The 14,799-nt window shown below is 38.9% G+C and overlaps 1 protein-coding gene across 6 annotated transcripts in view; it reads right to left on the reverse strand.

Annotated features, from left to right (window-relative positions):
• Positions 1 to 2,214: 2,214 nt before the first annotated feature.
• The window catches only part of NCOA1 (nuclear receptor coactivator 1), a 149,936-nt gene continuing 137,351 nt past the window's right edge, over positions 2,215 to 14,799 (reverse strand). For 2 of the 6 annotated variants that reach the window (XM_011356562.2, XM_023528536.1), the window contains exons 18-21: positions 10,711 to 10,894; positions 6,972 to 7,061; positions 3,212 to 3,268; positions 2,215 to 3,126 (exon numbers count right to left, since the gene is read on the reverse strand). In XM_011356562.2, coding sequence (XP_011354864.1) covers positions 3,224 to 3,268; positions 6,972 to 7,061; positions 10,711 to 10,894 — 319 coding nt within the window. In that variant the 3' untranslated portion in view covers positions 2,215 to 3,126; positions 3,212 to 3,223. The remainder of the gene's footprint in view (positions 3,127 to 3,211; positions 3,269 to 6,971; positions 7,062 to 10,710; positions 10,895 to 14,799) is intronic. The other 4 variants (XM_011356558.2, XM_011356557.2, XM_011356561.2 and 1 more) reach the window with 3 other exon arrangements.

Consider the following 14,799-nt stretch of genomic DNA (forward strand, 5'->3'; position numbering starts at 1 on the left):
GAAGTGTCTCTGTATCGACCTCATTTTTTGCTCAACTGTCTCTATTCGTTTTTCTAATGGCCTTCTCCAACTACCTGAGGATTTACATCAATGTTCGGCCTCATCTAAGAGAAGTACGATTTTTACCTTATCCCAGTTTTGAGAAAAAGGGTTTTGTCCCCATGAATATGACTTCAGACAACAGCTACCAAACCCGTGAGTACTTCTGTGTAGGAACGTGTGTGGGATATACACGCCCCTGCCCTCTACTATCACACTTGCTCACCCTCCTTCCCCTGGCCCTGCTTATTTAACCAAGTGTTAGTGGATTTAAGCTGCCTTAAAAACACACAAATAAGAAACAGCCTAATTTTTATAAAATGATTATCAGATTGAAGGAAGCTCCTCAAGAATCAACATCTGCATAACCTATATAACAATAATAAGTGTTAGTATATAAAAACCAATCACTGAGAGAGATACGGTATCTCGTGGCTCTGAAGTGCTGCCTGGACCAGACCTTCTGAGTCAAGAGACAGCAGGACCAGAGTGTTTTATCATCAGGCAACTGGTGAAGGTCAGAATTTCCTCAAGGCCCACTATCCTGACTTCGCTTTGACGGGGCTGGCTCATATTAGGGTGACTTCGAGGATCTTTGGCTTCAGCGATCCTTTCTTTTATTATCCTTTAATTACACATTAGTCATCTGGGCCTTTGGCAATTCCTGCAGGATGTAGGTTTCATTTCTTCCCTGTAAATGAAGAGGCGACCCATGCGGTTGTTAAACAAATTCTATTCAGTAGCTGGAAAAGTGAATTTCCTGTAGAATAACAGGAATTACATAGAAGCAAGCAATTTTATTTTCCTCAAATGTAGCAATAATTTTAATCTGTACATACATAAAACAAACAGTGCAATTATAAAACCTTGAAGGTGACATGCATACTTTAAGGTGCAGCCGGGATGGGGAAGGATGTTAGCATCTCCCGTTTTCCTTACCACTTTTTTTTTCTAGTTCCTTATGCAAAAGCACTGAGTCAGAAAACTTCATCTGGAATGCTGAAGTTAAAGGTGAACTTCCTGAAGCCTGCACATCTAAATATCACAAACAGAACAGAAACGATCTCCTAGAGCAGTCTGCTAGGAACTAGAGTAACGTGGCTGGGCTTTCGAGCTGGGAATGAACGAAATCAGGGGCGCGTTTTCTGAAAAACTGAGAGAGATAATGTTTGTAACTGAGTGTCCTATTTCTCTTTCATTGTTGCTACCCACGTGAGCCCTTCCACCCATCTTGTGATTCAGTATACCTTCCGAATAGATGCTGTTCAATGGAGTTATTTGTAACTAGGGGTGGTGAGATGCAGAGAGGAGGACCTGGGAAAATGGCTTCTTCCTCGATGTCTGAGTCCAAGCTTCTCTTCCACTGTTAGTTCTTATGGCCTTTTCTCTGCCATGGAAGCAGAGGTATCTGGTGCACAACGTCAGGTGTTGTCATCATTCACAGGCCGAGGAGTGCAGGTAAAGGCGAGTGATAGGGGTCTACCTTTGCTTCTTCCACAACACCTTTCTCAAGCTTTCCTGGCCTTGCGGCGGATTCTAGAACTAGAAAGTCAGTTCTCTGGGTCCTAGACTCAGAGGCCAGGATGAGACAAGATGTGGCAGAGTGACAAGACACAGTAAGGGAAAATATGGTACCAAAGCAGGATAGAGAAATTTATATTTGCACTGATGAAAATTCAAATTCCCGAAGTCAATCTAAAAAAAAAAAACAAAAAAAAAACACTTCCTTTGAGTGCTACTTTTTCTCTGCACGAGTAGCCTGTGCACTTCTGATAACTCCTTGCACTGCGCTCAAGGTGGATGGTCCCAGGGGCACTCTAGGGCAGTGTGCTCTAGCTCATCTGGAACAGGTCTTTTTGGCAGTTGGCATTTTGATTTGAACCCCAAAGTAAATCCATACGTGGTGTCACAGTTATCAAAATAATGAAATATTACTAGCCAAATGTAACTGCAATTCAATCACTGTTATATTTCACACACAAATATAGAAAAATCAAGAGTATGATAATAAAGCCATAAAATTAAACAGAAGGAAATAAATTTCTACAAGAAATCAAATATATTTACAGTGAGATTTGAAGGGAAAAATAAGCTACTTGGATCATAAATTTAATTTTATTTTAAATAACTTTAGCTACCTCAGCTGTTAATACAATAAAAGCAGAAAGAACAGGCTGCCTTTTTTCCAGATTTAATCAGAAAATTGTATCTACAATAATTGACAGAACTCACTTCTTGTCCTTTACCCATCTCATCAAAAATTATTGCATTTTCCCCAAACTGTATTTTTTGGATTCCTCTGTGAATACACTCATTTCATCCTCGTTCCTGGAGGCATCTTGGTTTAAATCCATCTTTATAAAAAGGAGAAGGGGTACATATGTGGAGGCAAAATATTCTCTTGAAGCCAACAGAGTTGCTAGAAGAAGCTGATTGTACACACAAGCTGCCTGGGGTCGGGAAGGGCTGTTGGTTTAGAGACGTGTGACAGCCTGTGGTGGACAGGCACAGGCGAAGCCCGCTGGCCCATCTTCCTTGGCGGGTCAGGAGTGAGCCAGCGGAGGTGGAGCTTCATCTTGCCCTTGGAACTTGTTGTTTTGGTTCTCCTCCAAAGGCCTTCATCCAGATAAGAAGCCAATGACTAATTACAAAAATAAGAATAATTAAATTTGGCTCAAGAAATAGATTGTCCAAATGTTCTGCCTTGTTATTTTTCAATATCCAAGGCCTTTACAAAGAAAGAAACAAAAACATCTCTCAATCTCCCAACAAAAGTGAACTCCTTTTTTTTTGCTCCAAATGCTACGACCTGAAGAATGGCTGCAGATTGAGATATCAAAAATCTCAGAAAAATATATAATATATTTGTATATCTCTGTATGTCTATATTTAAATTTCACATTCCTTTAAAAGTGGTTATTCAGTCAGTAGCTGCTGAAGGAGGCTCTTCTGCTGGGCCTGGGGGGTCTGTGGTCCTGCCGTGGGTTTTTGAGTTCCCAGTGGACCAGGCTGGTTCAGGTAAGGGTCCCCGCCTACCAGATTCACTGTACACTGGACGTCAGCAAACACCTGAACCTGTTGCACCTGCTGGAACACAAATAAAAGATGTGTTTAGACAGAAGGGTCTGCCCCCCCGGCTTATGAGTGGGTACTACTGGAAGTGGAAACTCACTAGAGCATTCCTCTAGTCTGTAGTCACCACAGAGAAGAACTCTTCTGTCTTCTTGTCCTACAAAAAGAAAATTGCTGCACTCATTTTGCTCAGGGTTCTGGAAAGTTCACACTTTAAAAATAAAATAAAAATTGGAATGGTCAAGCCTCCTACAGGGTTGCCATCAGTACTGAAAGTGAACATTGATGCTAATATCACCAAGATTGCGAAAAGCCCCGTTTCAGAGTCTGAGTGTCCAGTGGTGGGTTTGAAAAAATACATGTTGTTTGGAAAACTGGTTTAAAAGCATTCTAGGGATTACTTTAGTAGGATAGAAAAATTTTATGATGTAAGAAAATTAAGGGCTTTAACCCAGTATTAGCAAAATAAAACCACCACAACTCAGCAACAGGGCACCAGCACTACTAAGTTAATGTCTGGGTTTGTGCGGTGTCTAAACGCACCGCCACGTAGCTTCTTCACATGTTGCCTTTAAAATTACAGCAAAATAGTAGCAGAACAATTTTATATTTAACTTCTTTTTCCTGAGAGACAATCCATTTTAAACACGAGCTAAAAATAACAGTAAACTACCAGCTGAGAACAGTGTGAATTTTCCCTTTAACGCTCAGTAATAATACAAATATTCCTTAAAAATGTCTACAGTTGCAGTGTTCTAGCATTTTTCTATTGGGAAAACAAAACCAGAAGTTAGTCTTTACCAATTGGTCGTATTAAAACGTAATTTGTAGAACTGATGAAGGCCAATATCACACTGTGAATGTTCCAGACCAAGAATGGAGATGCCTGCTCAGGCATCCAAGTGCATCTAATTAAGTGTCCCAAGCTTTTGGCAAACTTGTGTTTTGTGTTTAATAGGTTCATGAAGTATTTTAGATTAGTGATGCATTTTTTGGGGCCATTTATCACTAATTCATGCCAATTACACTCAGCTTTTCTGAAAAATTTCCTATTCTAATAAAATTTGGTTTCCATCAACCTTCATTGGCCTAATATCAAAGGTCCCAACCATCCAATTATTAGGTCAGTCTAGCCCCTGGGTCCTCTCGATCATCCACACCTCCAGCCTACTCTCTCTTAGCTCAGGCAGACATCCCCTGAGTTGAGCTTTTGAAGTGCCCGGTGCATTCAATCTCCAGCTGGATTAGCATCATTTCTCTCCTCATCCTCCTCTTTTCCCGTTTCCCAAATTTTGCTTCTTGCCTCCATATGCTCCCATTTTGTTTTCTTCTTCTTTGGGGCTCTTTCTCATGTACCTAAAATACACCAACTCTCTGAATTTATTCTCTAGCTGCCTCTCTGGCCTCCCCACACCTTCATTCTCTATAACTCCTCATGCCTACATTTCCTTCTAGAGCTCCCCCGGCCCATCGCTAAACCCTGGTTTTTCTCTATCCCGAGGTCAGCAATCTCTTTACTAGCCCTCTTCCTGCTTCTCTATTCTGTGTTCTTTCCCCGTTCTCTCCTCCGTCTTGCCTCCTCCCCATCCTAGCTCTCCAAACAGAGCCAGCCCCCAATCCTCCCCTAGTCCTCCTCTCCTTGTTCTTTTCTGTACATTTGTCTCTGTATTTCTCATTCCTCAGTTTCTGCTTGGCAATGCAAAAACTAAAACAATGGAGCAAATAGAGATTTCATGATGGGCTATAACAGAAGGAAGATTCTGCCATTGAAACTTAAAAATGAGGCACAAACTATAGTGCTTTTAGGCATGATTGATTTTTTTTAATTAACATAAAACTTCCTGTTTATGTTTCAACATATGAAATATTGGGACAGGGCATAAGATGTCTCTGCCTCCAAACACTTAAAAACATTATTAATAAAGGCATGGAAAGAAAAAAAAAAAAAGAGAGAGAAAATCTGCTTCTTTAAAAAAAAAAAAAAGCTTTTCTTAAAGATAGTCTCTGCTGAAAATTTTTTTTTAAATGAAAGGATTAAGCCAAACTCTAAAACAGACATTTCAGCCATTTTGAACTTTAAAAAGGAGGTGCCTTAGACTAGACCTCAAAGGACTTCCGATATTGTCACACCTTCACAAACAGGCAAAGCGAGATGCAAATGAAGCTTCAGATTTGCCAGGTGAGAAGACTGGTGTGAGAGCAGAGTCCCAATCTCTTAAGATTTTCCAGCACAGCTTTCACTTCAAGTCAAAGAGTAGCCCAGGGCTCAGGAACTTGAAAACCTGGCTGGTTTGTTTTAACAAATTTGTGGAGCTGCCTAGTATATGTCCTGGTAGGTGTGAGATTTCCAAAAACTTCTAAGTGAATGAAGACGTCATTTTCCCCATCACAAAATCCCCTCACTTTAGCCTCACAGGACCCAGATCTTATTTCCTAATGCTCAGACTGTGGACACAGCCTCCTAACTGATCTTTCTCCCCTGAGCCCGCTGCCCAGTGCTCCTTTCCCCTCTGTCCCCTCAAGATGTAGCCTAAGCTGGCACTTTGATCACTGTTCCCCTTCAGGATGACGCTTCACCTGCAGGACTGAATCCAAATCACTTGGTTTAGCATTCAGGGCCCTGGAAAGTTTGCCCCAACCTACTTTACCAATTGTAATTCCTATGACAAACCCTTTACTTTCAGTGAATCTGGTTTCCCAGAACTGTGCTAAGACATTATTGTTTCCCTGTCTCTGTGCCCTCCCACTTCCAATCCCCTAGACTTCCAAGGTCAACCTCCAACAACCGTACCTTTCTCCTCCACTTGGCCTTGCTAACTACCCTTCAAAGCCCAATTCAGTCCCATCTCCTGTGTAAATACTCTTCTAACCATCTCAGCAATTTTTCCTTTCTTTTCCTGCTTATGGCTCTCTGAGTTTGCCTTCTTTGGTTATGTGACAATTTATGTGCATATCTGTGTGTTTTATCTTTCAACAAGCCCAACGTATAGCAGGAGGAGCACACGTGCACTTTGGTGTTGGAAAGATCTGAGTTTGAACCTCAGCACTGCCACTTTCTAGCTTTGTGAATCGTGCATATAGTTAAATCTCCTCAGGTTCTGTTTCTTTATCTGTGAAAAAAAGGAATACTACCTTCTTCATAGCGTTATCGTGAGGCTTACATGAGATAAGGCATAGCACCCAGCATGGTGCCTGGCAAATTATAAGCATTTCACAAATTAAATTTCATTTTCACACTTCTTCGTACAGTTCATCTACAGGGCGAACATGTCTTATGTTTCTTGGTATCGCCACCTTAGCATAATGCCTATATTTGAAAAATATTTAAAACGATATTTATTAAGAGACTAAAGACTAAACGAAGTTACTGAAGTGAATTAAAACCTCCAAATTTTCTAAATTTAGGTTAATATAGGAAAATGGTCACCTATTGTTTTGAAATAAACATCTAAAAGGAGGTAAACAGCAGACATTTTGTTTTATTTGAATTTACTGAGATCTTTTGAGGTATTCTGGTTATACATGAGTTTTAGCATTATGTTTATTTACAAAATAATAATTAGTAGCCACCATCTGTGACCCTTTATCCCATCTAAACACTGGATTAAACCTTCTGAAAGCTTATCTCATTTAACCCTCTCAATGATCCTATAAGCAGGTATCTTGTTAGTTCTGTTGGTTATATGGCAGCTCGGAAAAGTTCCCTAACATTCCCAAGAAGACATAGCTAAGAAGAGTAGAGCCAGGACTCTCACCCAGGTCTGACTCCCAATGTCAGGCTCTTAACCACGATGCTAACAAAGCTTCCTGTATCTCTAGAACGCATGGCACAGCTCTGGGCTTAGGGTGTTCTTACTGACCTGGGTTCCATCTGCTTCTGTTTTGAGAAGGTCAGTGGATGAGAGCTGGTTGCAGTACAGGCCTGTGTGTCTCAGTGCTGAATCATTTATCTATTAGAGATAAGCACAAGACCAAATTACAAGCTAGTTGTTTAAGATGAAGATCAAATTCTTCAATGAAAAACAATCTCACTGACAGTAAAATAATAGAAGGACAGCAGAAATAAAAAAGCTTAGTGACTTATTGTGTTGTTGGAAGTCAGGACAGTGGTTCCCCTTGTAGAAGTGGAGAGTGATGTGTAAGGGAGTGTGAGGAGAACTTTCGGGGGTGCTCGTAACATTCTGTTTCTTGATCTGGGCGGTAGATATAAGGGTGTGTTCAGTTTGTGAAAATTCATCTAGTTCTGTATACTTTTCTGTATATTCTTATATATACATACTTCAATAAAAGGTTAATTAGCACATACAAATATTAATTAGCAAAGCACTACCACTCCAGGCAAGATTCAATAACAGGGATCAGATATATCCTCTGCCTGACTCAACTAAAAATTTGGACAAAATATATGAAACAAAGGCGCTCAAGATACTGGACAAAGGCAATGAAAGAGAGTTATCCCTAAGAGTTGGGAAACAATTGAGGTGAGTCCTATGATTACCCTAGCCTACTGCCTAGAGAGAACTTCCAGGCTGTCGTGTGGGGACAGGGAACCTAGGCAAAGCCTGGCAGGCTTCCTGAGTTGAGAAGATGCAGCTGGAAGTCTGAGATGGCCAAGGCAGCTGGAATTCACTGGGCAGAATATTGGATGACAGTGAACTACACAGAGAGAAAGCTCTGAAGATCTGCAGATCCCCTTGAGTCTACAGTTTAGTACTGAAACTACCCATAACAGAGGACAGATTCACCTGAAAAGACTTACATGGAATAATTCCCAAAGATCACACAGAACTGGGAATATGTCCTGACCCCACCAACGAGAGTAGAAAACATGTACTATCAAGTAGTGTACTACAAAGGTTTTGCCTCAGTAGTAGGGTAAAATTAGCCCTATACTAAATACTGCTCTGGTCCCACTAAACAAAAAAAGCAAGACCTGAAGCAATAAAACTGTTTTTAGGTAACTTAATGATTTCCCAAAACAAAGCTCAATAATATTTACGGGAATATTAACAAGGTAAAATCACATGTCTGGCAACCAGTAAAAAATTACCGGACATGCAAAGTAGCAGAAAAATATGACCCATAATGAAAAGAAAAGTCAATCAATTGAAACCAGCTCCAAAATGAGGTAGACGATAGAACTGATAGGTTAAGAATATTAAGACAGTTATCATAATAACAGTATTCCATATTTTCAAGAAGATAGAGGAAAAACTGAACATGTTAGAGATATGGACAATATAAAAAAGGTCCAAACTGAACTTCTAGAGATGAAAATAGCAATGTCTGAGATGAATAATATACTGGATAAAAATAACAGGTTAAACACGGCAAAACAAATGATCAGTGAATCTGAAACTATAGCAATAGAAACTATTCAAATGAAACACGCAGAGAAAAAATGGTTGACCTCGCACCCCCCCAAAAAACCTCACAAACCCAGAGAACCCACAGAGGAGGGGGGTGGTGACAGAAAAAATAATGGCCAATATTTTTCCAATCTGATGGAAATTATACATCCATGAGTCAAGAAGCTCACTGAAGCCCAAGCAGAAGAACCATGAGGAAAATCCCAGTAAGGCATATCATAATCAAACTGCATAAAACCAGTGATAGTGATAGAGAATAATCTTAAAAGTAGCCAGAGAGGGAAAAAAATCAATCATGTACAGAGGAACAAAGATTAATGACAGCAGATACCTCATCAGAAATACTGCAGTGGAGTAACGTCTTTAAAGAACTGAAAGCTAAAACTGTCAATCTAGAATTCAAGGAAAAGAACTTTCAAGGATAAAGGTGAAATAAAAACTTTTTTGCACCTACAAAAGCTTAAAGAATTCATCACCTGCAGACCTACACTATAAAAACTGTTAAATGAAGATCTGCAGGAAGAAGGAAAATGATATAGAAATTTGGATCTATACAAAAGAATGAAGAGCACTGGAAATAACTACATGGGTAAATATAAAAGACTTCTTATTTAAATTTTTAGAAAATATAATTGACTGTGTAAACCAAAAGTACTAACAATGTATTGTGGGGTATGTAGACGTAATATGTGCGACAACAATAGCCCAGGAGGGGAGAAATGGAAATAAACTGCTGTGAAGTTCTTAGATATGAGGTTATGTAAAACCACTTGAAGGCAGACGATGATAAGGTGAAGATGTATACTATAAACTCCAAAACAACCACTAAAAATAACAAAACAGAGTTATATACAGCTAGTGAGCCAACAAAGGAGATAGAATGAATTTAAATATTCAATTAAACCGAAAAAAAAAAAAAAGGGCAAAAGATGGGGCGAACATTTTTTTTAAGTGAGAAATTTAAATCAACCATATCAATAATCACATTAACTGTAAATGGGCTGACTACTCTAGTTAAAAGGCAGAGAATGTCAAATTGAATAAAAAGACCTACAAGAAATACACTTTAAATGTAATATTCTTTTACTTAATTTATTATATTTCTTATTATTTTTTCAATCTATTGAATATAGTGAATAATTATAATAACTGAATAAGAACAAGATAACAAAAGGACAAGAAATAACCCTATTTAGCTCTTTCCTTTTGCTATAAGATACGGATCACTAAGTTGTTTGTTTTCCCTTAATCTCCTTAGGCTTACTAAATAATACCTAGAGAATAGGGATTAAAAAATATTAATATTAGAAAAGAATTCTATAGAAAAAACAATCAGTATTTACATGTTTTTAAGACTTGCTGTAAGTTACGACCACATGGTCATAGCCTGGTCACCATAGCGTACTTTGTGGTTGCTGATAATGAGAACAGTAACTGCAAGGAGTTACCCAATGATCTTAAATATCACTTGAATTTAGTCATTCTATCCTTAGAAATCTTTGGGAGACTCCAGAAATAACTCTAAACATTTAGATGGCCTGCAACACCCCTAAAAAAGCCTATCACAAAATTCTACTCTAAATATAATATGAATATCCCTTTAGCAGTCATTAGGCTTTTCAACTCTACTCCTGCCAGAGTCTGTGATAACCAGTCTTGAATGTTCTTTTCTATTCTCTTTCCTTAGGCAAGTTTTCCAGGAAGCCTTTCCGAATTGGGCCCCTTTAAATCCTCCGTAGTCAATTGTGTATATCCGTCACCTGACATAACTATGTATGGTCGTATGGAGGTCCATCTTTACACAGCTGTTTTGTCCTATTATTCAACTGATCCTTTGTTCATGCTGTATCTCTCCAGATGGCTAATATTATCTCCTACAGAGCTATCTTTGTACATAGTAAATACTGAATTAATGTTGAATTGAAAGGGAAAAATGAAGAAAGTGTGTTCAGAATATAAAGGAGTAAGTTCCAAGCCAATGTATTATATGTATTATTTTATAATAAATCTGAAACACTAAAATCTCATGAGACTAAAATCTTGTAAGGTCTGTCAAAATTTCCACTATCTTAAGGGATAGTAATTATCAAAAGATAGTGGGAAAGAATAAAGAAGTGTGGTTATTTCTGATGAGTAACTGTGAAGACACCTGATTTTTCCCTGGAATAATACACTGTGGTGCGGTGTGGTGTGGCAAGTGTGTAGTGAGTGTGCCAGCTGTGCCACTCACCTGCTCGGGGCACACAGTGTTCATTCCTGGCATCTGCAAAGAGCTCATCTGCATCTGGCCCATCATTGGGTTCATGTTCTGAACATTTGTGTTTCCACCTGCCATGGACACGGTGATGCTCATATTGTTGTACACTCCTGGCTGCGCAGGCGCGGGCTGGTTCTGGACAGCTTGACCGAATACACTGTTAACTCAAAAATAATCTCGATTACATCCACTGGCCATGAACATGGGGGTAATGCAACTGGATTCTGTTTCTTAATTATTAGATAGAATTCTCAAAAAAATATTTTACATGCAGAAGTTAAATATAAGTCTTTATCTTATTACAATACATAAGGATTAAGTATAATTTAGATGTAGTTTGAACTCTGCCTAAGAGCTCATTTTAAGTTACAATTATCTGGCCTAGTATCAGAGTTGTTAAACTCTAATTATCTGAATAATTAAGAAAGGAAGTTTTCCACATAAGTAAATCTTCCAGAGAACTGAAGTTTACCCATTTAACCATCAAAATCATTCTAAAATGTATTACATACATTATTTTATCTTCTTAAACAGAGAATATCCTATTTAAGGGAAGTGCTTGGCATATATATCAATCCTTAACCTTAATAAATGTTCACTGAATGAATAACAAAAGAATGAGTAACATTCTTATATTGTAATTGCTTGCATATCTTCTTGGACTTAACAATTGAGGAGAATGTTGTTTAACTTATTCTTTATCTCTAGTAATAAGTGACATGTAGCTGGTACTCAGTATATCTGATGAAGGAATGAATTATGGACATGGGTTATTACTCATGCTGTCGACTGATGAAGTTTTGATTGTTTTTTTTATTTATATATTTTCCTATATCTACACCAATGTTTTTTGAAGTATAGTCCAGAGATTATCTGTAAGAGAATTCCCTGGGACTTGTTGAAAATTCAGCTCTCAGACCTTACTCCAGGGATTGTAAATCATATTTTCTGCAGGTGGGTATGGAAAGTTGCATTTCTAACTACTTATGCACATTAAAATTTGACAGCCTTTATTCAATGTCCTATAGCTTGCTATTACTTCTGAAGGTTTCAGTTTCTGGCTGCTTTCAATATGCTATAACCTAAGAGGAAAACAGATATTTTTATTTGGCAATTTAATGTTTTTTAAGACTTCAAAGGTCTTCTCAGGCCTGATGATAACTTCATGTCTTTTCTAAGAAGCGAAATGCAAAGGCAATTATGGTTTTTAAGAGGATTTGTTTTACTGACTTCCTTCTTCATGGCCAAGTTCTGGACTGTTGTTATACCAAAGATTTTAAATGGTAAACCAGTTTCTATTAGGAGATAGAATAGTATGTAATAAACTCTAAGTAAATACAACTTGAAATTTTATATGTGAACCTCCAAAATTCTATGTGATACAGAGACACACGTCTGAAGGAAAATGTAAAAATTGTGTCTTTTGTAAGTTCTACAAAACACCAAATGTTTATGATTACCTATCAATTGTTAACCAATAAGCTGCTGGTAAAAGGCTACCTATTTTAATGTTAATTATGGAGAATTAGATTTCAAAAGTTTTTTACCCCATCCATGTCTTATTCATTCTTTGCTAGTTCCTGGAGGGTAGGCAGTGTGTGCCGACACTTACCGCTTCTGGTAGATTAAGGTAACCATTCTGACATTAACAGGCTGAAAAATAGCCTATTCATCATGTTGGAAGAAAACTAGCAAATTTTCCCCAAGTAATTATAAAATACAAATGCTCCGAGAAAATTATATGCCTAGAAAATGGCCAATAATGCATCTGTGGACCATTAATGTCTGCACAGTGTGTATGCTTGTGAAGCAGTGTCCCCATGACTAAAGGCGAGAAAAAAACCTATTAGTCTACTGCCCATTTTCTAATGAGAACATTTTTGCCTTGGACAATACTCATTTGTCAACTGATACATAAATCACCACTGTGGAGGCTCAGGGCTTATGTAAGTTAATGCATGCAGAAGCTGCAAGGACTGTGATGATGTCCTACTTAGTGAAAAAAGCTTAGAGTTTAATTTCTTGTCAAATTTTTATTTGGGACTATACATTAGCTTAAGTTCTTTCAAACTGTTCCTGCCAACAGTTCCATTTTAGCTTCTTCCATCACAGGAATAAGACCGATGCCTTCTGTGGCATCAATCACCGTTCCAGGTCCTGGACCTGGCGTTTACTGTCACCTTAGGCTCAGTGTGTGGAAGATCCCTCTCTCACTCTCCTTTCCTGGTCAGCCTCATGGCAGGGATCAGTTTCCTTAAGCTAGCACCAGGTATTGGGTAGCTCCTAAATCATGAGGGAAAAAGCGAAAGCCAAATACTTCAGCCTAAGGTGGGTTCTGTGGATATTACCGGTACTAATAAGCAGGGAGGAGTTCCCAGTCTACAAAGTCTGAGAAACCAAAGGTTAAAAGATAGGCCTTCAGAGCCTTTTAAAGGCTAATAAGCACTGGTAATGTTGCTGGTTCCTGGTTCCAGGAAGAATAGATTTGGTTTAACCCTTTATTTCTCTTGCTACCAGAGATAATGAAAAAAAGAGTCACATTACACAGTCTCTGAACTATCTTCCATCCTTCTACTACTTAAAGGGTTCTTTGTTTTACATTCCACTTTTCTCCGCCCCACTCTTGTCACCAGCTGGACTCCCCATTACTTGGCGGCGGGGGCTATTTTCCCCTTGCACCGTGCAACGGACAGTGAGTGGTCACAAAATATATCCTGCTCCGCTAACTAACAAGCTTCTACACAAGAACCAAATAAGCAAGTGTGAATGTTTGAAGAACTGGTGATAATTGTTTTCTTTCTCAAATGACTTGGGAAAGTCTAAGTTCACAGAAACTGCTAAAGTACAACAAAAGCTCAAGTCCACATTTCAATCTGAATCCAAGAAGTGACTTAGGTAGGAACAAGAAATCTTAGCACTCATTTGTTCAAGAGATGCATATTAAGTGCTTACCTGTTCTAAAGGATGGACATACAGAAGTGAACGAAAACAAAGTCCTTGTTCTTATGAGGGTTCTATTTTAGTTGGAGACACAGACCACGAATAAATAGGTGTTAAGCACTAAAGAAGGGAAAAGAGGGACCAAGGGGTGGGAAATGATGTTGATTCATAATTTACGGTCAGGGAACTGTACTATGGTGACATTCAATATCTGTGTTTATCAAGGTGACATTTAAGGAGAGACCTGAAGTGTGAGAGAGCAAACCATGTGGCAACTGAGAGAAGGAACATTCCAGCAGAGGGATTTAAAAATGCAAAGGTCCTGAGTTTGCAATGTACTTGGCACATCTGAGGAACGAAGAATAAACAGAAGCCAGTGTGGCAGAGTGAGTGATGAGAATAGCAGATGAGGTCAGAGAAGCATCCAGGAGCAAGACTCAGTCGGGCTTTGTAGGCCGTATACTGTATGTTGAGAAAGCTGGAGAGTTCTGAGTAAAGGACTGTCACACTGCCTCGTGCTTTAAAAGCATTGCTCTAGCTACCATGCAGAGATTAAACTGTAGTGGAACACGGGGGTTAGCAGAGAGACAGGAGGCTACTGCTCTGGTCCAGGAAAAAGATGATAGTGGCTTCTACTGAAGTGTCCAAGTGGGATGGGTAAAAAGTGAGAGCTGCTAAGAAACTGATATGATTTGCTGATGGAATGTTTCATGTGGGATGTAAAAAAGAGAAAAGGTTTTCTTCTGAATAACTGGAAAAATGAAGGAGTTTTCTGAGGTGGGGAAAAGTAGAAGAGGAGCATATTTTGGGGAGAATATCACTTTAGTTTTTGTCATGTTTGGTTTGAGATGCCAAACATGAAGTGGAGATGTTGATTAGGCAGCTGTGTATATGGTCTACTTCTCAGGGGAGAAGTCTGGGCTGGAGATTGAAATTTGGGAGTCATAGCACAGAAACAGGCATTTATAGCAGTAAGACTGGACGACATAACCGAGGGAAGGCGTAGAAATGGGGAAGAGGTCCTAGAAGAAGCTCCGAGGTCCTCAAATGGAGGTTGGGGAGAGGAGGAAGATCCAGCAAAGTAAACAGAGAACAAGAGAGTTGGCTTTCTCAAGAAAGTTG

The sequence above is a fragment of the Pteropus vampyrus genome, unplaced genomic scaffold (assembly GCF_000151845.1).
Source record: "Pteropus vampyrus isolate Shadow unplaced genomic scaffold, Pvam_2.0 Scaffold28, whole genome shotgun sequence".
Classification (NCBI taxonomy): domain Eukaryota; kingdom Metazoa; phylum Chordata; class Mammalia; order Chiroptera; family Pteropodidae; genus Pteropus; species Pteropus vampyrus.